The following is a 24,011-nucleotide window of genomic DNA, read 5'->3' as shown; positions in this document are numbered from 1 at the left end:
ACTTTCTTTGTTCTTTTAACTCTGCCTCTGTTTTTTTGTAGATGATAATGAAGGAGACAAAAAGAAAAAAGATAAGAAGAAAAAGAAAGGAGAAAAGGAAGAGAAAGAGAAGAAAAAAGGACCTAGCAAAGCCACAGTTAAAGCTATGCAAGAAGCTCTGGCCAAACTTAAAGAAGAGGAAGAAAGACAGAAGAGAGAAGAGGAAGAACGTATAAAACGACTTGAAGAATTAGAAGCCAAGCGTAAAGAAGAGGTATGTTTTCATGAAGTTGCTGACATCAGCATTGTGTTTAACTTAAAATCTGTTCTCTATAAAATCTCTCTAACCTTCTAATTCTAAGAATTGCCTAGTTGTATGGTAATTCAGTTACATTATTGTTCTGATACAAATAATAAGATGAAAAGGTACAGAAAATCCTACCTTTATTTCCTCAGGTACAGACAGAAATTGCTTATATATTATGACCAACACATAGTTTACTCTCATGTAATATTAATTAGTAATCATTCTGTACAACATTTAAAATATTTTCATTTGGAGTCTTCTAACATAGTAGTTTACATATATCTTACGAGCTTTGAAGTTTGGGTTTTTTACATTTAAATTTTTTAATCCATTAACCTAATCCAATTTTTGTCTGATATGTACCTTTTTATAGGAAAGATTGGAACAAGAAAAAAGAGAAAGGAAAAAGCAAAAAGAAAAAGAAAGAAAAGAACGCTTGAAAAAAGAGGGGAAACTTTTAACTAAATCCCAGAGAGAAGCCAGAGCCAGAGCTGAAGCTACCCTTAAACTTCTACAAGCTCAGGGTGAGTAGTATTGTTAAGTAGCTGAACAATCTGGAAGCTTCTCTCATGTGGTTGTACCTCTATAATCGTCAAAAGGAGAATGGAATCAGAAGGAGAATTCCTATGAAAATGCTATGAAAAAGTCCAATAAAAATGTAAGGAATAGTTGAGATAATTTTATTATTTAGGGTAGCTGACTTCTATACTGTGATAAAAAATTTATGTGTAAATGATAGTATGGATAGTATGTCTATAAATAAGGTTTTTTGTCCTCTGAAATAAACAAAAAACAGGGAATATAGTAAAATGAGTCCCCATGTACCCATCACTGCCTTAGTGTGAGACCATGTCAGTAACCCAACAGAGGTGAGAGGAACCTCTATTAGTAGTTTGTTACGGGAAAGGAGAGGAAGGATTGCAGTAGAGAGCCATTCCATTTGTAGTGCTCTCTCTCTTCTGGGATTTCACCATTACCTGTTAGACTAATGAAGATGTATTCTCCTCAGACTCAGTAACGTTACTTGCAAATCAGTTTTGACATTGGTTTGCTCTGCCGTGTCTTAATTTGACAAAATTTATTTGCTCTATTTAGGAGAAAAATATTAGAACAGATGTTCAAAACTGGATAATAACAACCATGAATTCAAATATGAACAAATTACGGATTTGATATTAACGTTTTCATTTTGGATAAGTCACTTTTTAATTGAATCTTACCTTTTTTTTGGTAAGATTTTGTTTTTCTTTTTTCTCCCCAAAGCCCACCGGTACATAGTTGTATATTTTTAGTTGTGGGATATGGGACGCCGCCTCAGCATGCCCTGATGAGCTGTTCCATGTCCGGCCCAGGATTCGAACGGATGAAACCCTGGGCCGCTGGAGCACGGAAGCTTAACCTCTCGGCCACAGGGCCGGCCCCTGAATCTTGCTTTTATTTGCTTTTAACCAGCTGTGAAAGCTGGCCATATTGGCAAAAAATGGACTTATTAACTTCATTTTGTGATGGTAATGAAAACTTCTGTTATGCTTAGTTTGTTTTCTGTTTCTGCTGAACATGTTATCACAAATTTAGTGGCTTAAAACAACACAAATTTATTATCTTACCGTTCTGTAGATCTGACATGGGTCTCACTGGGCTAACGTGCCAGCAGGGCTACATTTGCTTCTGGAGTTTTTAGGAGAGAATCCATTTCTTTGTCTTCTTCTGGAGGCTACCCACGTTCCTTGGCTCATGACCCCTTTATCCATCTTCAGAGCCACCCACCTTACGTCACTCTGACCATTTTTCCATAGTCGCATCTTCCTCTGACCTCAGCCTGTACCTCAGTGAAAGTTCTTCACTTATAGGAACTCATGTGATTAGATTGGGCTCACCTGGATAATCTAGGATGCTCTCTCCCATCTCCAGGTCCTTTTTGCGATGTTAGGTTACATATTCACATGTTCTGGGAATTAGGACATGGATATCTTGGGGGTGGGGGTGGGACGTTATTACCACACTTTAAAACCTATTTTTCATTTTATTTGTGGGTTCATTACCAATAAAATATTTATGAGTGTCATGTTTCACCGTATTTTTCTTTTTTTCTTTTTTAAAGATTGGCTCCTGAGCTAACAGCTGTTGCCAATCTTCTTTTTTTTCTCCCCAAATCCCCCCAGTACATACTTGTGTATATATATAAAGATAACTCAAAATTCGACGATAAGAAAACCAACAACCCTATTTAAAAATGGGCAAAAGATTTGAACAGTAGTCCTTAGTAGTTTGCAGAACAATTCATCGAGATACTACAAGCATGTGAAACAAATGCTCAACATCATTTGTCACTAGGGAAATTCAAATTAAGACCACAATGAGATATCACTACACATTTGTTGGGATAAATAAATTAAAAAACAAAACAGCTGTCGTTACCAAATGCTGGCAAGGATGCAGAACAATTGAAACTCTCATCCATTACTGGTGGGAATGCAAAATTGTAAAGCCACTTTGGAAAACACTTGTCAGTTTCTTACAAAATTAAGTTCATATTTGCCTAATGTCCCATCATTCCCACTCCAAAATATTTACCGCAGAGAAATGTTGACACAAAAACCTGCATACAAATGTTCATAGCAGCTTTCTTCATAAATGTCAAAAACTAGAAAACTCAAATGTCCTTCAGCTGTCTGATGAATAAAGGAACTGTGGTACGCTATGTACAAGGAATGCTGTTCAGCAGTAAAAAGGAATGGAAGTAGTAGTACATACAGCAATGAGGATGACTCTTAAATCCATTATGATGACAACAGCCAGATTGTAAGGTTTCATTTCTGTGACATTTTGGAAAAATCAAATCTTTTGGAATGTAGAACAGATCAGTGATTGCTGGGGGCTAAGGATGTGAGTAGGATTTGATTACACAGAACAGCACAGGGTGATGAAATTGTTCTGCATCTTCATGGTGATGGTGGTTGCATATTCTGTGCATTTATTGAAAGTCATAGAACTGGACACCAAAAAAATGGAATTTTAATGTGTGTAAGTTTCAAAATACTTTATATAAAAAAGATTTGTGGGAGCTAGCCCAGTGGTGTAGTGGTTGAGGTTGCACGCTCTGCTTTGGTGGCATGGGGTTTGTGGATTTGGATCCCGGGCACAGACCTACACATTGCTCGTCAAGCCGTGCTGTGGTGGTGTCCCATATACAAAATAGAGGAACATTGGCAAAGATTAGTGATGATCTTACTCAAGCAAAAAGAGGAAGATTGACAACAGATGTTAGCTCAGGGCCAGTATTCCTCACCCCCAAAATAAAGATTTGTCCACAAATGTTCTTTTGTATTTTGGAGTATGTATCTCCAAGGTGGATAAGATGTCATCTTTTTAGGTAGTATATTTTAGGTAACATGCAAATAATATCAACCTGAAGTTTTCCATTTTTATCCGTCAGGTGTTGAAGTGCCATCAAAAGACTCTTTGCCAAAGAAAAGACCAATTTATGAAGATAAAAAGAAGAAAAAAACACCACCACAGCTAGAAAATAAAGAAGGTTTGTATACAAAATGGCCTGTGATTTAGAAACAGTTTTGTTTGCCTTTTTCCCACAATCTTCAAAACAGAATGTCTTTTAAAAAGAAATCAACAAGTCAGAATCAGGTATTGAAACTTATTTCCTATACCTGTTTCTTATTGTTATCATTCTCAACTGATGCAAATGACAGGTTAATGGAAAAGCACTTTGAAAAATCTGAATCCTGCCTTATAAATAACTTAACTAAACTGAAAAGCACAACAATCATTCTTATTTTTTCTTTGTTTCCTTCTCAACCTTTTGTAATGTTATGTTCTATTCCTTGAACAGAAAGAAAAACCACTATTTCCTGTAAAATATAGGACTGATGTTTAAATGCTTTCTAAAGTTGCCAAAGAATTTAGTTTTGCACTTCTGGCTTTTATTCAGTACTTAACAGAGTATCTGACAGAAATTATGCACTTGAAAAAGTATTGTTAACTTGGTTTCTGCCCTTTTTTCAGTGTCTGAACCAATAGAATTAAGTGCTGCTGTAGAAGTTGTGGAACAGGGAGTACCAGAAAAAGAAGAGACACCTCCTCCTGTTGAACCAGGCCAGTAGCACTGACTAATTAATTCCTGTTAAGTGGCACCGATGTGTCATAAGTTGTCTTCATTATCATTTGTTTGAGGAAACCAAATATCTGGCAGGATGGCCTTCTTTCTTCATTATTCTTTCTTTTCTCTCATCCATTTCTTTTTATTTCCACTGTGAAAAAGTGTGGAAGTGAAACTGCTTGTTCTTTTCAGTAGTGTCAGCAAAATGTTTTGTAGAGAGGGATAGAGGTCTTTGGATTTTCTCTGATGTTTTTATTTATGGGTCAGAAATCTTGACTGGTGCCAAGAAGACATGAAGTTCTTTATTTAATCTGTTAGAAGCAAATTGAAAGCATTTTTAATTAGAACTTTTCAAGAGTCATAAAAATTGTCATCTTATTCATAAATTATCTGTGTGTGTGTGTTTTGCGGTTGGAGACTCTATATATATATATATATTTTTTTTTTTTTTTTTAAGATATTGTTCTATTTGTGGAACTAGATGTTGATAGAACCAGAAGCTAGCTAAATGTGTTTGGTAGTAAAATCAAGAGACTCTTCAGTGTTTAAAGAGAGGAGTAGGAGTGGGAACAGCTTTAGAGAATATCAAGACTGACCTACACTTATGACAGATATTATTGATACTTCCTTTTTTTCTTTTTCCCCCTCTTATTCTCAGTATAAAAGTAATCATTTACCTGGTTACACCTCAGTTTAGCATGATGAAATTAGAGAAGTTTGGGTTGATATGCTTAATAGCAGTTCACTATTCTAGGTGATATTTGTAGCAGTAGAAAGAATTGCTAATTTAGAAGGATGTTTTGGGTACATGTACCTGACTCATTTCCTCCTCAAAATGACTTATCCAACTTGTTGGCAAATAATAATTATTACAGGGAGCAAATACTGTATGTCCCACCTTTATCTTCCTTTTATTTGAGAATAGTTTTGCTTGATTGGATTTCAGTTAAAAGAGAGTCATTATTGTTAAGGAGAGTATTAAGTCTAATATTCAAAATTCTACCTTTCTGCCTATTTTTTGGTTGTAAGCACAACATTCAGTTCTTAATTTTCAACTGTAGTGGAGGTGTAGCTTTGTACCTCCAGCTAAGTAATGTAAGTAGTATTTGTGTGTATCTGTAGAGGTTAAAGCAGAAGAAAAAATCATAAATTCTTATGTATAAGGTATAAGTTGAAAGATCAAAAAGAAGAAATGGAAATTTCATTTGTCTCAAGAACTGAGTGTGATCATGTACTGTTTTCAAGATCTAAAAGAACATTTAAATGTCTGAGTTTCTAGTATGATTACCACAAATATGAAATCTGAGTTAAGTTTAATTTGGTATGTTAGAAATACTAGGAGATTGTGAAGCATTTAGTAATGGTAATTACAAAATGCTAGTTGTATTGAAAAAGTATTTCCAAAGATAATGAAATTATATATGTATTTGTATATGTATTTGTAAATTGTATATGTATAGGCATAATTTAAACATTTTTTTATGTCAGCATGATTTTCCACTTTTTCTAAAAGCAATCTCATTTCTAGATAATTCCTATGTCTTTAATGAAAACTGTTATTTACAGAAGAGGAAGAAGAAACTGAGGATACTGGATTGGATGATTGGGAAGCTATGGCCAGTGATGAGGAGAGAGAACAAGGTGAATAGCTCATAAGCACACGTTGATGCATCTAGTGCTATTAGAGGTGTATGTACTATAGAGTAGTCTCCTGATCATGAAAGCCATATGAACATTCCTGGGGATGGGGACCAGTCTTGCTCTCTCCATTGCCATGATTCCTAAATCCTCATGTGAATCATCATTTTATGAATAAATGGTTTTTCAGAAGGCCATTTGTAAGATATCTGCCTGGAATTTAGAATACATTTTTTCAGAGTGATAATGTCATAAATGGGGTTAAGTTATTAAAGCTAGCCCATGAAAAACCCCTTTTAATTTAAAATATAGTACAAAGATAATAGAAATAAATAGTATAGTTCCTAATCTCGATGAATAAAAGTATTTTTCTTTGTCATTACTTTTTTGTCCTTTAAACTAACGTATTATACAGAGTATAAAGATTACTATTACTTCCTTTGGGTTTAATTTACTGGCTTTTTTCCTAACTTCTTGAGATAGATATTTGGCTGTTTGATTGTGTAGCCTTTTTTCCCCTAATGTTTTTAAAACCGTAAATTTTTTTTAAGCATGGCTTTAGCTAAATTCCACAGGTTCTGATAGGCTGATATTTTTTAATCTCCATTTTCTCATATTAACTGTTAACAGTGATTTATTTGGAATTGTATTTCTTAATTTACAAAAGTGGGGATTTTCTGATTATCTTTTTGTTACTTCATTGTGATTAGAGAGAGATGTTGAGACTTAATTTACAACCCAGGAAATGGTTGATTATTGTAAATGCTTAATATGCTATTGGAAAGAATTTTTATTCTGCTGTAGTTGGGTGCCTTGTTCTCTATATTTAGTTAAGTTTGCTGATCGTTTTGTTCAAGTCTTTTATATTTTTCTGAGGCTTTTTCCCTGGCCTGTTTTTTCTGTTACTGAGAGTGGTGTGTTAAAATTTCCCACCATGATTATAGATTGTCTGTTTCTCCCTAAGTTGTTAATTTTTACTTTACATATTTTGGTGCTATATTATTAGGTGAATACAGACAGCTTTTTGATGAATTGACTCTTTTATCATTTATTTATTTATTGTTTATTTTATTTATATTTATTCGTTTCTAGCAATGCCTTTTGCCTTAAAGTATACTTTCTCTAGTATTAATATAGCTACACCAGCTTTGATTTACATGATCTTTTTCTATCTTTGTTACTCTTTCTGTATCCTTAAACAGCATATAGTTGAGATTTTTAAGTTCAGTTTGTCAACCTTTATATTTTACCTAGATCATCTAACATGTGATGTAATTAATGAAGTATATTGGTTTTATATTTATCGTCCTACTAAGTCCATCTTGTTCTGTTTCTTTTCCTCTCCTTTCTAACCATGTTTTAGATGTTGGATTTTGTTTTTTTTTTAATTCCATTCTTTTCTCCTTCCATGAGCTTGGAAGTTGTGTACTTTTCCACTTTGAGTGGTTACTCTAAAGACTTTTAGCATAGATCTTTGAAGTAACAATGTCTAATGTTACCATCTTTCTAGACAATGCAAAAAACAGAATACATGAACAACATTTACCCAAGTCCCAATTAATATATCATTGTTACTATTTAAATTAGTTCTTTTATAAGATTGGCACCTGAGCTAATATCTGTTGCCAGTCGTCTTCTTTTTTTTCCCCCCCTTTCTTTTGCCCAAAGCCCTTCAGTATATAGTTGTATATTCTAGTTGTGGGTGCCTCTGGATGTGCTGCCTCAGCATGACCTGATGAGCGGTGCCGTGTCTGTGCCCAGGATCCCAACTGGTGAAACTCTGGGCCGCCGAAGCAGAGTACACGAACTTAACCATTTGGCCATGGGGCTGGCCCCTGATTTAGTTCTTTTTTAAACCCCATAATAGCTTATTATTATTTTTTACAGTCAATATTTATTTAACTTTCCTCATATTCTTAGCTTTTTGTTATGCTTTGTTTCTTTCTGCATCTATGACCGTCCATTTGGGATCATTTCTTCCTGCCTAAAGAAGATCTTTTAAAATTTCCGTTAGTATGAATCTGTTAGTGAGATGTTCCATTTTTGCTTTTGTAAAAATATCTTTCTCTCTTCTTCATTCTTTAAGGGTATATTTACTGAGTGAGGAATTCTTTGCTGAAATTCTGTTTATTTAATACTTTGAACATATTATTTCCTTGTATTGGCTTTCATTGTTTCTGTCGAGAAGTCAGATATCAGCCTAAATTTCTCACGTGTCTTGGTTTTCAGCAGTTTTATTTTATTATGATGTGGCCAGGGTTGATTTCTTTTTTTTTATTCTGCCTGTAGAGCTTTATGAATATATGGTTTTATGTTTTTATCAGTTTTGCAATGTTATGAGTCACTATTTCCCCTCAGGGATTCTAGTTATGTCTATGATACACATTCTTAGTATATCGTTCTTTCCTTTCCTCTTTTCTGTATTTTTTGCCTTACTGAGCCTTCATGGTTCATTCTATATTGTTTCTTCTTATCTGTCTTCTGGTTCTTTAATTTTCTCCTCAGCTGTTTCTACTCTCCTATTAAACACATCTCTTGAGTTCTTAATTTTATCTCATGTATTTTCCAGTTTTAGAGTTTCCATTTATTTTTTCTAGTTTTTTACTTTCTAAAATTTTTAATCTTTTGTTTCCTGGATGTTAGAAGCATAGTCATTTTTAACTTTTGGTTTTACAACTTCAATATATGGAAACCCTGTGGGTGTCTGTATGCTGATTTCCCAAATGTGAATTGTTTTTCCATATGGCTTATTGTTTTTACGTACCATGCTGGATATTATACTTGTAAAACTGTAGAAATAATTTGAGGTCAAGAATGGTGATTTTTTTTTTTTCCAGAGAGAATTTATATGTACATCCACCAGGAGTCTGAGTAAACTAGCAATATGGAATCATCTTATTCTAAATTTATTAAGACAATCTTAGGGTATAATGGGGAGGCCCTGTTTCCTTCCTGTGCATCTGTACAGCTAAGGTTCAGTTCTTAAGGATTTCACCACATAGTAAGGGCATTACCCAATGTCTGTCCACATTGCTTCCCTGAATCCTTTGTAGGCCCAATGCCTGGACCTCTAAGCACTGAGGGGCTATTAAAAGAACTGCTTAGCCTTTCAGCTGCCTCCTCCAGAATCAGCAACTGATCCCAAGGGGAAAGTAGTACTCCCTGGGTTTCTGTCCTCTGTCGTATCCTGGTTTAGTAATGCTTTTCTTTTTTAGTAGCTTAAGTGTGGATTAATGCATTAAGTTTTTACTGTTAAATGGCAGTTGTAATTGTAGCATGTACATAAACACTTTATATTTATGATGCATGAAAACATTAATTTGGAATTGATGTATTAGAGTGTTACTGTGTTACTTAGTAGACTTTCAGTATTATTTTCCCTTTAAGATCTCTGTTATCTTGATAGAAATGTTTTATTTTTAACTTTCATTTCTTTTAAAATCTCTTTGTTTTCCTAAAAGAAGGAAACACCGTGCATATAGAAGTCAAAGAGAACCCTGAAGAGGAAGAGGAGGAGGAAGAAGATGAAGAGGAAGAAGAAGACAGTGAAGAGGAAGAGGAAGAAGAAGGAGAAAGTGAAGGCAGCGAAGGTGATGAAGAAGATGAAAAGGTGTCAGATGAGAAGGATGCAGGGAAAACATTGGATAAAAAATCAAGTAAAGAACTGAGCTCAGAATCTGAATATGACTCTGATGATGATCGAACTAAAGAAGAAAGAGCTTATGACAAAGCAAAACGGAGGATTGAGGTATTTATTTGTCCCTTTCTGTTTACTCCTTTCTTCCCCATTCCTCTGTGATCATTAGCCCTATACTCTACAACTAAAGGCTTTTATTGAGCAGCACTTTTGAAAATACAGTCTCAGAGTGGTATCTTGTCCAGTTTTTGTAATGTTGAGACGTAATAGATCTTTCACACTGGTCTCACGCAAGGACTTCACTCTCCTACCTAAGTCAGAATGGTAATTGCGTCATCATTTTTTTTTTCCTTTCTCCAAATTTTTATCCACGTTTTGAGTGGTGGTTTCTAATAGATATAGGGAAGTATGTTGAGCATATGCCTTCTAGTTATCAACATTCATTGTTTGCCTTGCAAAATTTGGTTAGTCACTACGAAGCATCTGATCACTTTAGTTGTTTAAATCTCAGGGGTTAATGAGGCTTCTATTTAGGAAAATCTACATGCCCAACAGGCTTACCATGTTTTTCCTACTTAATGCAGTATACTTCAAGAGAAAGTTTTCTTTAGTTATATCAGCTTAGTATAAATAATACACTAAAAACTTAGTTTGCTTGAGAATGCAAAACTATTTTAAAGCTAAAAACTATTTTAAACTTTAAACTTTAAAAATATTTCAGCTTTCCTTCATCTTTTCATGTATAATTCTAATTTTTTAATTTTTTGTTTTAATAATCTCAATATCAGTGTTTGCCTTTTCCTTCTGTAAAGTCTGGATAGGGATAAATTTTCTGAATTTCTAAAGGACTGGAAAGATCTATTGTGATAAATTGGGATTTCTCAACCTTGGCGCTACTGACATTTTTGTTTTGGGGGACTGTCCTCTTCATTTTAGGATGTTGAGCAGCATCCTTGCCCTCCACCCACTAAATACCAGTAACTTTCCCCTCCTTTCTCTTGGTTGTAACTGTTTCTTCCCACAGCACCTACTCAAGCCAGCTCCCTTGCTCTGTACTCATATGTGAGAGACAGTTTGTACTGTGTGTGATGATTTAAAAACAAAAGGGGTATAAAGCAGAAAGTAAAAGTTCCCCTATTATCTCACTTCCCAGACTTGATGTGTCTGTGAGTTTCAAGTTTTTAAAGATGTTTAATTAAAAATAAGGTAATAAATTTTGTTGATGGGTGTTTTTTTTCACATAGCAATATGCTATGGACCTCTTAGCTCAACAAGTTTTTGAGCAGCTTTGTTGAAATATGATTTACATACCATAAAATTGATCTAAGTGTACAATTCACTGACTTTTTAAAATTTACAGAGTTGTGCCACTATCACAGCAGTTCAACTTTAGAATATTTTCATCACCCTCAGAAAGATTACTTGTGCTAATTTGCAGTTGTTCTCCATTCTTAGCAGCAGGCAACTAATCTACTTTCTGCCTCTATAGAGTTGTCTTCTCTGGAAACTTCATATAAATTCAATCTTATAGTATGTGGTCTTTGTATCTGGCTTATTTCACTTACCCTGTTCATCTGTGTGGTAGCTGTATCAGTACTTTGTTCCTTTTTATTGCCAAATAGTGTTTTGTTGTATAAATATACCATATTTTATTATTATTCATTCACCAGGTAAAGATGTTTGAGTTGTTTTTACTATTTGGCAATTATGAATAGTACTGTTATAAACATTCTCTTATGAGTCTTTGCGTGTAAATGTGTTTTCATTTCTTTTGCATATACTTTTAGGAGTGAAATTGCTGGATTGTATGGTAAATTTGTGTTTAAATTTTTCAGAAACTGCTAAACTATTTTCCAAAGTGACTGCACAATTGTAGATTCCCACCAGTTGAGGATTCTCGTATCTCTACATTCTCACTGATACTTGTTGTTGTCTGTCTTTTCAGTTACAGCCATTCTAGTGTATGTGAAGTAGTGTATCTTATTGTGGTTTTAGTTTGCATCTCCATGATGCTGAGCATTTCTTCATGTACTTATTGGCCATTTGGTATCTTCATTGGTGAAACATCTCTTCACATCTTTGTCCATTTTTAAGTTTTGTAATTTGTCTTATTACAATTGAGCTATAAGAGTTCATTTTTTTAATAGTTTCTTTTGATGCAAATAAATTTTTACTTTTGATAACATCCAGTTTATCGAATTTTTCTTTTCTAGAGCATGCCTCTGGTGTTGTATTGAAGAAATCTTTGCCTACCCCAAGATCATGAATATTTTGTCCTGTTTTCTTCTAAAATGTTTATACCTTTAGTTCCTTCTACCTTTAGCTCTATGATCTATTTTGAAATAGGTTTTATGTATCATGTGAGATGAGGGACTGAACTCATTTTTTGTGAGTTTATCCAGCATCATTGGTTGAAAAGGCTATCCTTTCTTTATTGAATTGCCTTGGCATCTTTGACAAAATTGATCAGAAATATGAAAGTTTATTTTTGGACTTTCAGTTCTGTTTCATTCACCTGTATGTCTTTTCATATGCCAGTACCACACCGTCTTGATTACTGTAGTTTTATAGTAAGTTTTGAAGTTGGGAAATGCAAATCTTCCAACGTTGTTCTTCCTTTTCAAGATTGTTTTGACTGTTGTAGGTCACGTGCTTTTTCATATAAATTTTAGGGTCAGCTTGTCAATTTCTGCAAAAAGCCTGCTCAGATCTTCATAGAGATTATGTTGAATCTATACATCAACTTTAGGGAGAATTACCATGTTAATAATAGTGATTCTTCCAATCCATGGAAATAGGCTGTCTCTCCATTTATTCAGATCTTTTAAAATTTATTTCAGAAATATATTGGAGTTTTCAGGGTATAACATTTGTAAATCTTTTTTTTTTTTTTTTTTAAAGATTGGCACCTGGGCTAAGAACTGTTGCCAGTCTTTTTTTTTTTTTTTCCTACTTTATTTCCCAAACCCCCCCGTACACAGTTGTATATCTTAGTTGCAGGTCCTTCTAGTTGTGGGATATGGGACGCCGCCTCAATGTGGCCTGATGTGCGGTGCCATGTCTGCGCCCAGGATCTGAACCCTGGGCCACCGCAGCAGAGCGCGCGAACTTAACCACTCGGCCACGGAGCCGGCCCCAGTAAATCTTTTGTTAAATTTGTTAGTTAGTATTTTATTGTTTTTGATTCTATTGTGAGTGGGATCACATTGTTTTTTAAATTTTCCATTGTTAGTATAAAGAAATGCAATTGATTTTTGTAGATCTTGTATCCTACAACTGTACTGAAATGTTTTTATTCTAATAATTTTGCATAGATTCCTTAGAATATTCTGTAATCACTGTCATGTTGTCTGTCAAAGACAATTTTAATTCTTCCTTTTGAAAGCATCTCATTACTGCTTATTTTTTTTTCTTGCCTGATTTCCCTGGCTAGAACAATATATTGTTGAATAGAAGTAGTAAGAGCAGACTTTCTTGCCTTGTTTGCACTCTTTAGGGGAAGGAACTCAGATTTTCACCATTAACTATGATGTTAGCAGTAGGTTTTTCATAGATGCCTTTTTCAGTTTAGGGAAATTCGCTTCTTAGTTTGTTGAGTTTCTGTCGTGAATGTATGATGGATGCCTTTTGTATGTTAAGATTTTTTCTTTTTTTTGTTAATATATGACATATTACATTAATTGGTATCCAAATGTTAAACCAACCTTGCATTCCTGGAATAAATCCTCCTTGGTTATGGTATATAATCCTCTTTGTTTGTTACTGGATTTGGTTTTTAATGTTTTGTTGAAGATTTTGTGATCTATATTCATGAGGGATATTGATCAGTAGCTTTCTTTTCTTATGATATATGTGATGTGTTGTATTTTTTCCATCTTGAGTCATTCTCAGTAATTTTGTCTAATAATTATTGTGTTTCATCCAAATTATGAACATAAAGCTGTTCATAGTATCCATTTACAATCCTTTAAGTTTCTGTAAGGTCAATAGTGGTGTCTCCTCTTTTGATTCTGATTCTGGTGATCTGTGTCTCCTTTTTTTTCTTGGTTTGTCTAGCTAAAGATGATCTCAGAGACCCAGCTTTTGAATTCATTGATTTTTTTCTCTATTTTTCTTTAATTGATTTTTATTGTTCTTTATTATTTTCTTTTGTTTAGTTTGGGTTTAGTTTCCTTTTGCTAATTTCTGAAAGTGACAAGTTAGATTATTAATTTGAGACCTTTCTTTTTGTCTAATGTCATATATGCATTTACAGTTACAATTTCCCTCTAAGTACTTCTTTAGCTGCATCCCACAGATTTTGAAATGTGTTTTTGTTTTCGTTGTGCTCACAATATTTTCTGAATTCCCTATTTCTTTCTTGACTCATGCATTATTTAGAAGTACGTTGACATAATTTACAAATATTTGTGGATTTCCTTGTATTCCTTTTGTTGTTAATTCTAAATTCTTACTATTATGATCAGAGAACATACTTTATATAGATTCTGTTATTTTAAAGTAATTAAAACTTGTTTTATCCCCTAGCATATGGTCTGTTATGGAGAATGTTTCCTGTGCACTTAGGAAGAATGTGGATTCTGCTGTTGGTGGGTCTGGCATTCAGTCAGATCAATTAGGTTGATAGTGTTGTTCAGATTTTCTGTATACTTGCTCATTTTATTTGTAGTTTTTCTATCCGTTATTGAGAGTGGATTATTGAAGTTTGCAAATTTATTGTTGAATTGTGTATTTCCCCTCTCAATGCTGTCAGTTACTTCTTTATGTATTTTGGGCCTCTGTTAAGAATGTATATGTCTATATTTGTTATATCTTCCTGAGACTGTAGATATTTCTCTCATCTCTAATAACGTTTTTGTCTGATATTAATATAGCCACTGAAGCTCTCTTATGGTTACCATTTGCATGGTATGTCTTTTTCAGTCTAATTATTTTCGATCTATATGTGTGTGTGAATCTAGTTGAATCTTGCTGTTTTATCCAGTCACACAGTCTGCCTTTAAGAGTACTTAATTGGTTCACATTTAATGTTATTATGAATATGTTTGGATTTTCTTCTGTTTTGCCATTTGTTTTCTATATATTGGATGTATTTTCGTGTTTTTTTTTTTTAAGTTATTTTCTTCATGGTTGCTCTAGGCATTAAAATACGCATCTTATCATTTTTTACTTCAGATTATTAGCTTAATTCTAGTAAAATACAGAACTTTGTTCCAATAGTAGCTCCATCCTTTCCCCCTTCCTTTTGTGCTATTGTTATATATATTATGTTTGTAAGTGTTATAAACCCAATGAAACAGTGGTGTTATTAATGTCTTATTTGATATTACATCTTTTAAAGGAGTTGAGAAGAAAGGAGAAAAATATATAGTCTTTAATATTAACCTGAATATTAACATTTCTGGTAGTCTTCCTTTCTTCCTGTGAATTTCTGTCTGGTGTCATTTCTTTGCTACAGTATAGCTCCAGTCCCTCTTTCACCTTGCCTTTGTGCTTTTTGTAATGTTTGTTACATCTTTATATATTAGAAGCTCAACCATACAATTTTAGAATTATTTTATGAAGTTATCTTTTAAATCTGTTAAGAAAATGAAAAAAATACATTTTTACTGTCTTTTATATTTACTACATAATGATATTTACAGAGCCAGCCTCGTGGCATAGTGGTTGAGGTCGTGTGCTCAGCTTCGGCAGCCTGGGGTTTACAGGTTTGAATCCTGGCTGTGAACCTAGTGCTGCTCATGGAGCCATGCTGTGGCAGCATCTCACATAAAGTAGAGGAAGATTGGCTCAGATGTTAGCTCAGCAACAATCTTCCTCAAGCAAAAAGAGGAGGATTGGCAATAGATATTAGCTTAGGGCCAATGTTCCTCACAAAAAAATAAAAAAGTTTTTAAAAGTTGCTCTATAATGATCTTTAGTATTGCTCCTTTTTTTCTTAATGTGGCTTTGAGTTACCATCTAGTGTCACTTCATTTCAGCTTGATGAACTTCCTATGGTATTATTCATCATGCTGATCTTCTAGCAGTGAATTCTTTTTTTAAATCTGGGAACATGTTTATTTCATCTTCATTTTTTAAGGATAATTTTGCTGCATGCAGAATTCTTGTTGGACAGTTTTTTCCTGTTTAGCCCTTTGAATATGTTATCCTCCATATGCTTTCTGTCCTCCATTGTTTCTGATGAAAATTAAGCGATTCATCTTATTTGAGTTTCCTTATTACACAATGAGTGATTTTTCTCTTGCTGTCAAGATTTTCTTTTTGACCTTGGCTTTTAACAATTTATAACGTGTCTTGGTGTGGGTATCTTCTACTTGGAGTTTATTGAGCTTTTTAGATGTGTAGGTTAATATTTTTCATCGAACTTTGGAAGTTTTGTGCCATTATTTCTTCAGATATTCTTTCTGCCTAGTTCTCTGTCTCCCTTCTGGGACTCCCATATATGTACATTGGTGCATTTGACGGTGTCCCACAGGTTTCTTGAGGCTCTGTTTATTTTTCTTCATTCTTTTTTCTTTCCATTGTTCAGATTGTATAATCTCTGTTAATCTATCTTTAATTTCTCTGATTTTTTTCTTCTGCCAGTTTACATCTTCTCTTGAGCCCCTCTAGTGAAATTTTTTTTTTTTTATGGAGGAAGATTAGCCCTGAACTAACATCTGCTGCCAATCCTCCTCTTTTTGCTGAGGAAGACTCGCCCTGAGCTAACATCCATGCCCATCTTCCTCTACTTTATATGTGGGATGCCTACCACAGCATGGCTTGCCAAGCGGGGCCGTGTCTGCCCCCGGGATCTGAACCAGCAAACCCCAGGCCACCAAAGTGGAACACGCGAAGTTAACTGCTGCGCCACCAGGCTGGCTTCCCCTCTAGTGAATTTTTAAGTTTTCTATTTGAGCTTTTTAACTCCAGAATGTGTTTGAGGTTTTTGTTGCTAAGGAAGATTTTCCCTGAGCTAACATCTGTTGCCAGTCTTCCTCCTTTTGCTTGAGGAGGAAGATTTGCCATGAGCCAACATCTGTGCCAGTCTTCCTCTAGTTTGTATGTGGGTTGCTACCACAGCATGGCTGTGGATGAGTGGTGTGGGTCCATGCCCAGGAACTGAACCCAGGCTACCAAAGTGGAGCGTGCTGAACTTAACCACTAGGCCATGGGGCTGGCCCTCAAGAATGTCCTTTTTTAAGTAATAATTTGTTTCTATGTATTGATAGCCTCTTTTGATGAGTCATCATCATACTATCCTTTATTTCTTTAAACCTGATTCCCTTTAGTCCTTTGAATGTATTTGTAATAGATGCTTTCAAGTCTTTGTCTGCTAAGTTCAAAATCTTGGCCTCTCAGACAGTTTCTGTTGACCACTTTTCCCCACTGTGTTATAGGTCACATTATCCTGTTTCTTTGTATGTCTTGTAATATTTTGTTAACAAGTAGACATTTCAGAGAATATATTGTGTAAGTCGGAATTCTGTTGGCTCCTTGCAAATGTGATGGTTTGGGCCATTTTTATTAGTGAATCACGTGGACTAATTCTACGAAGTCTTTTGATTCTGTAGTATGAAGTTGCTGATGTCTCAGTTTTTTTTTTTTTTTTTAATTCTTGGTTTTTTTTTTTTTAAGTCTGACTTCCTAGGGCTTATTCCTGAGTCTCCTTATCTTACTGGTCAGCCAAATGATTTGTCACTAGTTGTGCTTAAAGATCTTGAATCATTAAGGCTTTCACTGTTTTCCAATGGATCTGGCAGTTTACTTAGTCCTCTTTGGTTTTTACATAATGCATTCACAGGGCCTCTCTTCAGCCAGGAATAAGGAACTCACTGAGGACCTCTCTGGTCTCTTTTGACAGCTTTCCGCAGGAAAGCCTTCTAGACCACCAGAGATAAGTAGGATCTTATCAGTGACTACTTTGGCTGTCTTCTTCCACAGACCTCCCTGTTAAGTTTTTGACTGGTCTCCCAGGTTATCTCTTGACCCACCAGTATTGAGAACTTAGTCTAGTTATGACTTCAGCGTTATGTCTTTGTTTGCCCTTGAAGTCACTACTGTTTTTGATAGTGCTCTGAGATGTGAAATCCCAGCCTCCTTTCTCGTACCACTTTTGCCCCATAGAGCTGTGGGAGTGAGGGGAGTGTGACGGAGCAACTCCAGTCTAAAATTCCACAGGCTTCCCTTCTTTTATTGACAGTCAGTTGATTTTCTTGATTTAAATGTTTTTCAATTTGATATATGCCTTTGGTCAATTTCTGGAGTCTTAAAGGGGTTCTTTTGTTCTGACTGTTTTGTTCAGTTTCATGTTTCCTTTTTGTGGAGAGGATTTGCTGACCTCCTCATTCCACCATTCAAGAAGTCCTGCCTTGATATCTTTAACAGATACATGTGGTATTCCATTTTATAGAAGGATCCTAGTTTAACTTGGTATTAGTCTGCTGGGCTGCCATGACAAAATACCACAGACTGGGTGGCTTAGGTGACAGAAATTTATTTTCTGACAGTTCTTGAGGCTAGAAGTTCAAGATTGAAGAGCCAGCAGAGTTGTTTTCTGGTGAGGGCTCTCTTCCTGGCTTGCAGACGACTGCCCTCTCACTGAGTCCTCACACGGCCTTTCCCCAGTGCGTGCTCAGAGATTTTTCATTTCTCCTGCTCTTATAAGAATACCAGTCCTGTTGGATTAGGGCCCTACCCTTATGACCTCATTTAACTTTCATTACCTCCTTACAGGCCCTTTCTCCAAGTAGTACAAATTTGGGAGAGATACAGTTCGGTTCATAACAAACTTCATGGTTCCCAAACCTTGCTACATACTATAATTTTCTGAAATTCACCTCAGACTTCCTGAGTAAGAACCTCCAGTGTGGATAGGGGTCTCTACCTACATGATTCTATGCATCCAGATAGTTATCAGCCCTGGGGTTTAGGAAGCACTCATTAAGAGATCCCCTGCTAAAGAAGATTAAGTGGTTACTAATTTTTACTATTTTAAACACTACTGCAGTGAATACACAGTGTTGTACACAAGTATCCTTGTGTCATTGCCTCATGACAGATATTTAGAGGTAGAATTTCTGAGTTAAAGTCTATACTACATTGCCCTCCAAATTTAACACTTCCATTTTCAGCCACATCCAATCCTAACTAAGGTCCTGATATTCACATTTGAGTTGTACATACTGTGAAGCTGTTGTGTACTACTTTCTGCTAGTAAATAACTTGCATGTCACTTTTGACCTTCCAAAATGTTTTTTCATTCCACTTTCTACAGAAAGATCCACTGTCTAGTGATAGAAATGAAAGACTTCTTACAGACATGGTTTTTAAATGGAAAATAGTTTTGTAAATGGTGTCACTTCAGAGTTTTGATGAAAGTCTTATCTCTTTCGAATGCCAACTTTACTATACTTGAAAGGCTCTCATTCCAAAGAACTGCTGGCATAGGTTTTTTTTTGGTTCTCAGAAAGCTACAGTATTTAGGTAAATGCTACAGAGAAACACATTGTGATTCAAGGCTAAGCTTTCTTGCACTTAGTGGTATCTTAAGAAGGTAAAAAATATCGTTGGACATCTTAGCCTGAGGCTTAAATAGCCCTCTCCTAATTAAAAGGTTTTGTACACGGGATAAAGTGTTGAAATAAAATGCTTTAATGTTTTTGACAATTCTTAAGTTTTAGTGTTTTTGTTTTTTTTGCTTGTACCACTCTATTTTTGTTGAGGTTATAATATTTTATAACATTGCAATATTTCAGTTATACGTTATTCAGAGTCTCTTTGAATTGTTGATTTCAAGTTCTTTCGATAAAAACCCAGTAGTGGGACAGCTGGGTCATATGATATTTCTATTTTTAATATCTTGAGAAATCTCGATACTGTTTTCCATAGTGGCTGCTCCAGTGTGCATTCCCACCAGCAGTGTATGAGGAGTCCCTTTTCTCTACACCCTCTCCAGCATTTGTTATTTTTTGTCTTGGTGATGATACCATTCTAACGGGTGTAAGGTGATATCTTAGTGTAGTTTTGACTTGCATTTCCCTAATGATTAGTGATGTTAAAGATCTTTTCGTCTGTCTGTTGGCCATCTGTATATCTTCCTTAGGAAAATGTCTATTCATTTCCTCTGCCCATTTTTGGATCCAATTGTTTGTTTTTTGTTGTTCAGTTCTGTGAGTTCTTTATATATTTTGGAGATTAACCCATTGTTGGATGTATGCTTTGTAAATATTGTCTCCCAGTTGGTGGGTTGTCTTTTCCTTTTCTTCCTGGTTTCCTTTGCCTTGCAGAAGCTCTTTAGTCTGATGCAGTGCCACTTGTTTATTTTTTCTTTTGTTTCCTTTGTCCAGGTAGACATGGTATTCTGAAAGATCCTTCTAAGGCCCACGTCAAAGAGTGTACTGCCTATATTTTCTTCTGGGAGTTTTATGGTTTCAGGTCTTACCTTCAAGTCTTTGATCCATTTTGAGTTAATTTTTGTGTATGGCAAAAGATAATGGTCTGCTTTCATTCTTTTGCACGTGGCTGTCCAGTTTTCCCAACACTGTTAATTGAAGAGACTTTCCTTTCTCCATTGTATGTTCTTAGCTCCTTTATCAAAGATTAGCTGTCCGTAGATGTTCGGTTTTATTTCCTGGGGTTTCAGTTCTGTTCCTTTGATCTCTGTGTCTGTTTTTGTACAGCACCATACTGTTTTGATTACTGTATCTTTGTAGTCTGTTTTGAAGTCAGGGATTCTGATGCCTCCAGCTTTGTTCTTTTTTTTTCAGGATTGCTTTAGCTATTCAGGGGTCTTTTGTTGCCCCATATGAATTTTAGGATTCCTTGTTCTAGTCCTGTGAAGAATGTCACTGGGATTCTGATAGGGATTGCCTTGAATCTGTAGATTGGTTTAGGTAGTAAAGACATTTTAACTGTATTTATTCTTCCAATCCATGTGCATAGAATATCTTTCCATTTCTTTATGTCATCATCAATTTCTTTCAATAATGTCTTATGGTTTTCATTGTATAGGTCTTTCACCTCCTTGGTTAAATTTGTTCCTAGATATTTTATGCTTTTTGTTGTGATTGTAAATGGGATTGTATTCCTGAGTTATCTTTCTGTTAGTTCATTATTAGAGTATAGAAATGTAACTGATTTTTGTAAGTTGATTTTGTACCCTGTGACTTTGCTTGTAGCTGTTTGATTATTTGTAATAGTTTTCCGATGGATTCTTTAGAGTTTTCTGTGTGTAAAGTCATGTCATCTGAAAACAGAGTTTCACTTCTTCGTAGCCCATTTGGACTCCCTTTTATTTCTTTTTCTTGCCTGATTTCTCTGGCCAAAACCTCCAGTTGAATAAGAGTGGCAAAAGTAGGCACCCTTGTCTTGTTCCTGTTCTCAGAGGGATGGCTTTCAGTTTTTCTGCATTTACTATGATGTTGGCTGTGGATTTGTCATATACAGCCTTTTATATTGAGGTACTTTCCTTCTATACACATTTCATTGAAAGTTTTTATCATAAAGGATATTGGATCTTGTAAAATGCTTTCTCTGTATCTATGGAAATGATCGTGTGATTCTTTTTTTTTTTTTTATTAAGATTATGATAGATTACAGCCTTGTGAGATTTCAGTTGTACATTATTGTTAGTCTTGTCGTGGGTACACCACTTCCCCCTTTGTGCCCTCCCCCCACCCCCCTTTCCCCTGGTGACCTCTGATCAGTTCTCCTTGTCTATATGTTATCTTCCACCTATGAGTGGGGTCATATATAGTTCGTCTTTCTCTGTCAGGCTTGTTTCGCTTAGCATAATACCCTCGAGGTCCATCCATGTTGCTGCGAATGGACCAATTTTGTCCTTTTTTATGGCTGAGTAGTATTCCATTATATATATATACCATATCTTCTTTATCCGGTCATCAATTTCTGGGCATTTAGGTTGGTTCCAAGTCTTGGCTATTGTAAATAATGCTGCTATGAACATAGGGGTGCAAAGGACTCTTGGGATTTCTGATTTCAGTTTCTTAGGATAGATACCCAGTAGTGGGATGGCTGCGTCATAAGGTGTTTCTATTTTTAACTTTTTGAGAAATCTCCATACTGTTTTCCATAGTGGCTATACTAGTTTGCATTCCCACCAACAGTGTATGAGGGTTCCTTTTTCTCCACAACCTCTCCAACATTTGTTGCTCTTGGTTTTGGATGTTTTTGCCAATCTAACGGGTGTAACGTGATATCTTAGTGTAGTTTTGATTTGCATTTCCCTGATGATTAGCGATGATGAACATTTTTTCATGTGTCTATTGGCCATACTTATATCTTCTTTGGAGAAATGTCTGTTCATGTCCTCTGCCCATTTTTTGATCGGGTTGTTTGTTTTTTTGTTGTTAAGCTGTGTGAGTTCTTTGTATATTATGGAGATTAACCCTTTGTCGGATAAGTGGCTTGTAAATATTTTTTCCCAATTAGTGGGCTGTTTTTTTGTTTCAATCCTGTTTTCCCTTGCCTTGAAGAAGCTCTTTAGTCTGATGAAATCCCATTTGTTTATTTTTTCTATTGTTTCCCTCAACTGAGGAGTTATAGTGTCCGAAAAGATTCTTTTGAAACTGATGTCAAAGAGTGTACTGCCTATATTTTCTTCTAGAAGACTTATTGTTTCAGGCCTAATCTTAAGGTCTTTGATCCATTTTGAGTTTATTTTGGTGTGTGGTAAAAAAGAATGGTCACTTTTCAATCTTTTGCATGTGGCTGTCCAGTTTTCCCAGCACAATTTGTTGAAGAGACTTTCTTTTCTCCAATGTAGGCCCTCCGCTCCGCTGTCAAAAATTAGCTGTCCATAGATGTGTGGTTTTATCTCTGGGCTTTCAATTCTGTTCCATTGATCTGTGGACCTGCTTTTGTACCAGTACCATGCTGTCTTGATCACTGTAGCTTTGTAGTATGTTTTGAAATCAGGGATTGTGATTCCTCCGGCTTTGTTTTTCTTACTCAGGATTGCTTTAGCAATTCGCGGTCTTTTGTTACCCCATATGAATTTTAGGATTCTTTGTTCAATTTCTGAAAAGAATGCCCTTGGGATTCTGATTTGGATAGCATTGAATCTGTAGATTGCTTTAGGTAGTATGGACATTTTAACTATGTTTATTCTTCCAATCCATGTGCATGGAATGTCTTTCCATCTCTTTATGTCGTTGTCAATTTCTTTCAAGAAAGTCTTGCAGTTTTCATTGTATAAATCCTTCACTTCCTTGGTTAAATTTATCCCAAGGTATTTTATTCTTTTCGTTGCGATTGTGAATGGGATTGAGTTCTTGAGTTCTTTTTCTGTTAGTTCATTGTTAGTGTATAGAAATGCTACTGATTTATGTATGTTGATTTTATACCCTGCTACTTTGCTGTAGTTGTTGATTGTTTCTAATAGTTTTTCTGTGGATTCTTTGGGGTTTTCTATATATAAGATCATGTCGTCTGCAAACAGCGAGAGTTTAACTTCTTTGTTACCTATTTGGATTCCTTTTATTTCTTTTTCCTGCCGAATTGCTCTGGCCAACACCTCCAGTACTATGTTGAATAGGAGTGGTGAAAGTGGGCACCCTTGTCTTGTTCCTGTCCTCAGAGGGATGGCTTTCAGTTTTTGTCCATTGAGTATGATGTTGGCTGTGGGTTTGTCATATATGGCCTTTATTATGTTGAGGTAGTTTCCTTCTATACCCATCTTATTGAGGGTTTTTATCATAAATGGGTGTTCGATCTTGTCGAATGCTTTCTCTGCATCTATTGAGATGATCATGTGTTTTTTGTTTTGCATTTTGTTAATGTAGTGTATCACGTTGATTGACTTGCAGATGTTGAACCATCCCTGTGTCCCTGGTATAAATCCCACTGGATCATGGTGTATAATCTTTTTGATGTATTGCTGTATTCGGTTTGCCAGAATTTTGTTGAGGATTTTTGCATCTGTGTTCATCAGTGATATCGGTCTGTAGTTCTTCTTTGTTTTGTGCTTGCCAGGTTTGGGGATCAGAGTGATGTTGGCTTCATGGAATGTGTTAGGGAGTACTCCATCTTCCTCAATTTTCTGGAATAGTTTGAGAAGGATAGGTATTAAATCTTCTTTGAATGTTTGGTAGAATTCTCCAGAGAAGCCGTCTGGTCCTGGACTCTTGTTTTTAGGGAGGTTTTTGATTACTGTTTCTATTTCTTTGCTTGTGATTGGCCTAGTCAGATTCTCCATTTCTTCCTGGTTCAGTTTGGGGAGGTTATAGGAGTCTAGGAATTGTCCATTTCTTCTAGGTTGTTCAATTTGTTGGCATATAATTTTTCATGGTATTCTCTTATGATCCCTTGTATTTCATTGGTATCTGTTGTGA

The 24,011-nt window shown here is 35.3% G+C and overlaps 1 protein-coding gene across 2 annotated transcripts in view; it reads left to right on the top strand.

Moving 5' to 3' along the window:
* The window catches only part of EIF5B (eukaryotic translation initiation factor 5B), a 79,506-nt gene that overhangs the window by 27,908 nt on the left and 27,587 nt on the right, over positions 1–24,011 (top strand). The window contains exons 5-10 of one of the 2 annotated variants that reach the window (XM_046663044.1): positions 42–253; positions 660–810; positions 3,723–3,821; positions 4,307–4,396; positions 5,967–6,041; positions 9,503–9,786. In XM_046663044.1, the coding sequence (XP_046519000.1) occupies positions 42–253; positions 660–810; positions 3,723–3,821; positions 4,307–4,396; positions 5,967–6,041; positions 9,503–9,786 (911 nt within the window). Of the gene's footprint in view, positions 1–41; positions 254–659; positions 811–3,722; positions 3,822–4,306; positions 4,397–5,966; positions 6,042–9,499; positions 9,787–24,011 lie in introns of both variants that reach the window. The other variant, XM_046663043.1, reaches the window with a different exon arrangement.

This window comes from Equus quagga, chromosome 5 (assembly GCF_021613505.1).
Source record: "Equus quagga isolate Etosha38 chromosome 5, UCLA_HA_Equagga_1.0, whole genome shotgun sequence".
In the NCBI taxonomy this organism is placed as follows: Eukaryota; Metazoa; Chordata; class Mammalia; order Perissodactyla; family Equidae; genus Equus; species Equus quagga.
Note: the sequence above shows the minus strand (reverse complement) of the source record. Positions and strands in the feature narration are given on the sequence as shown.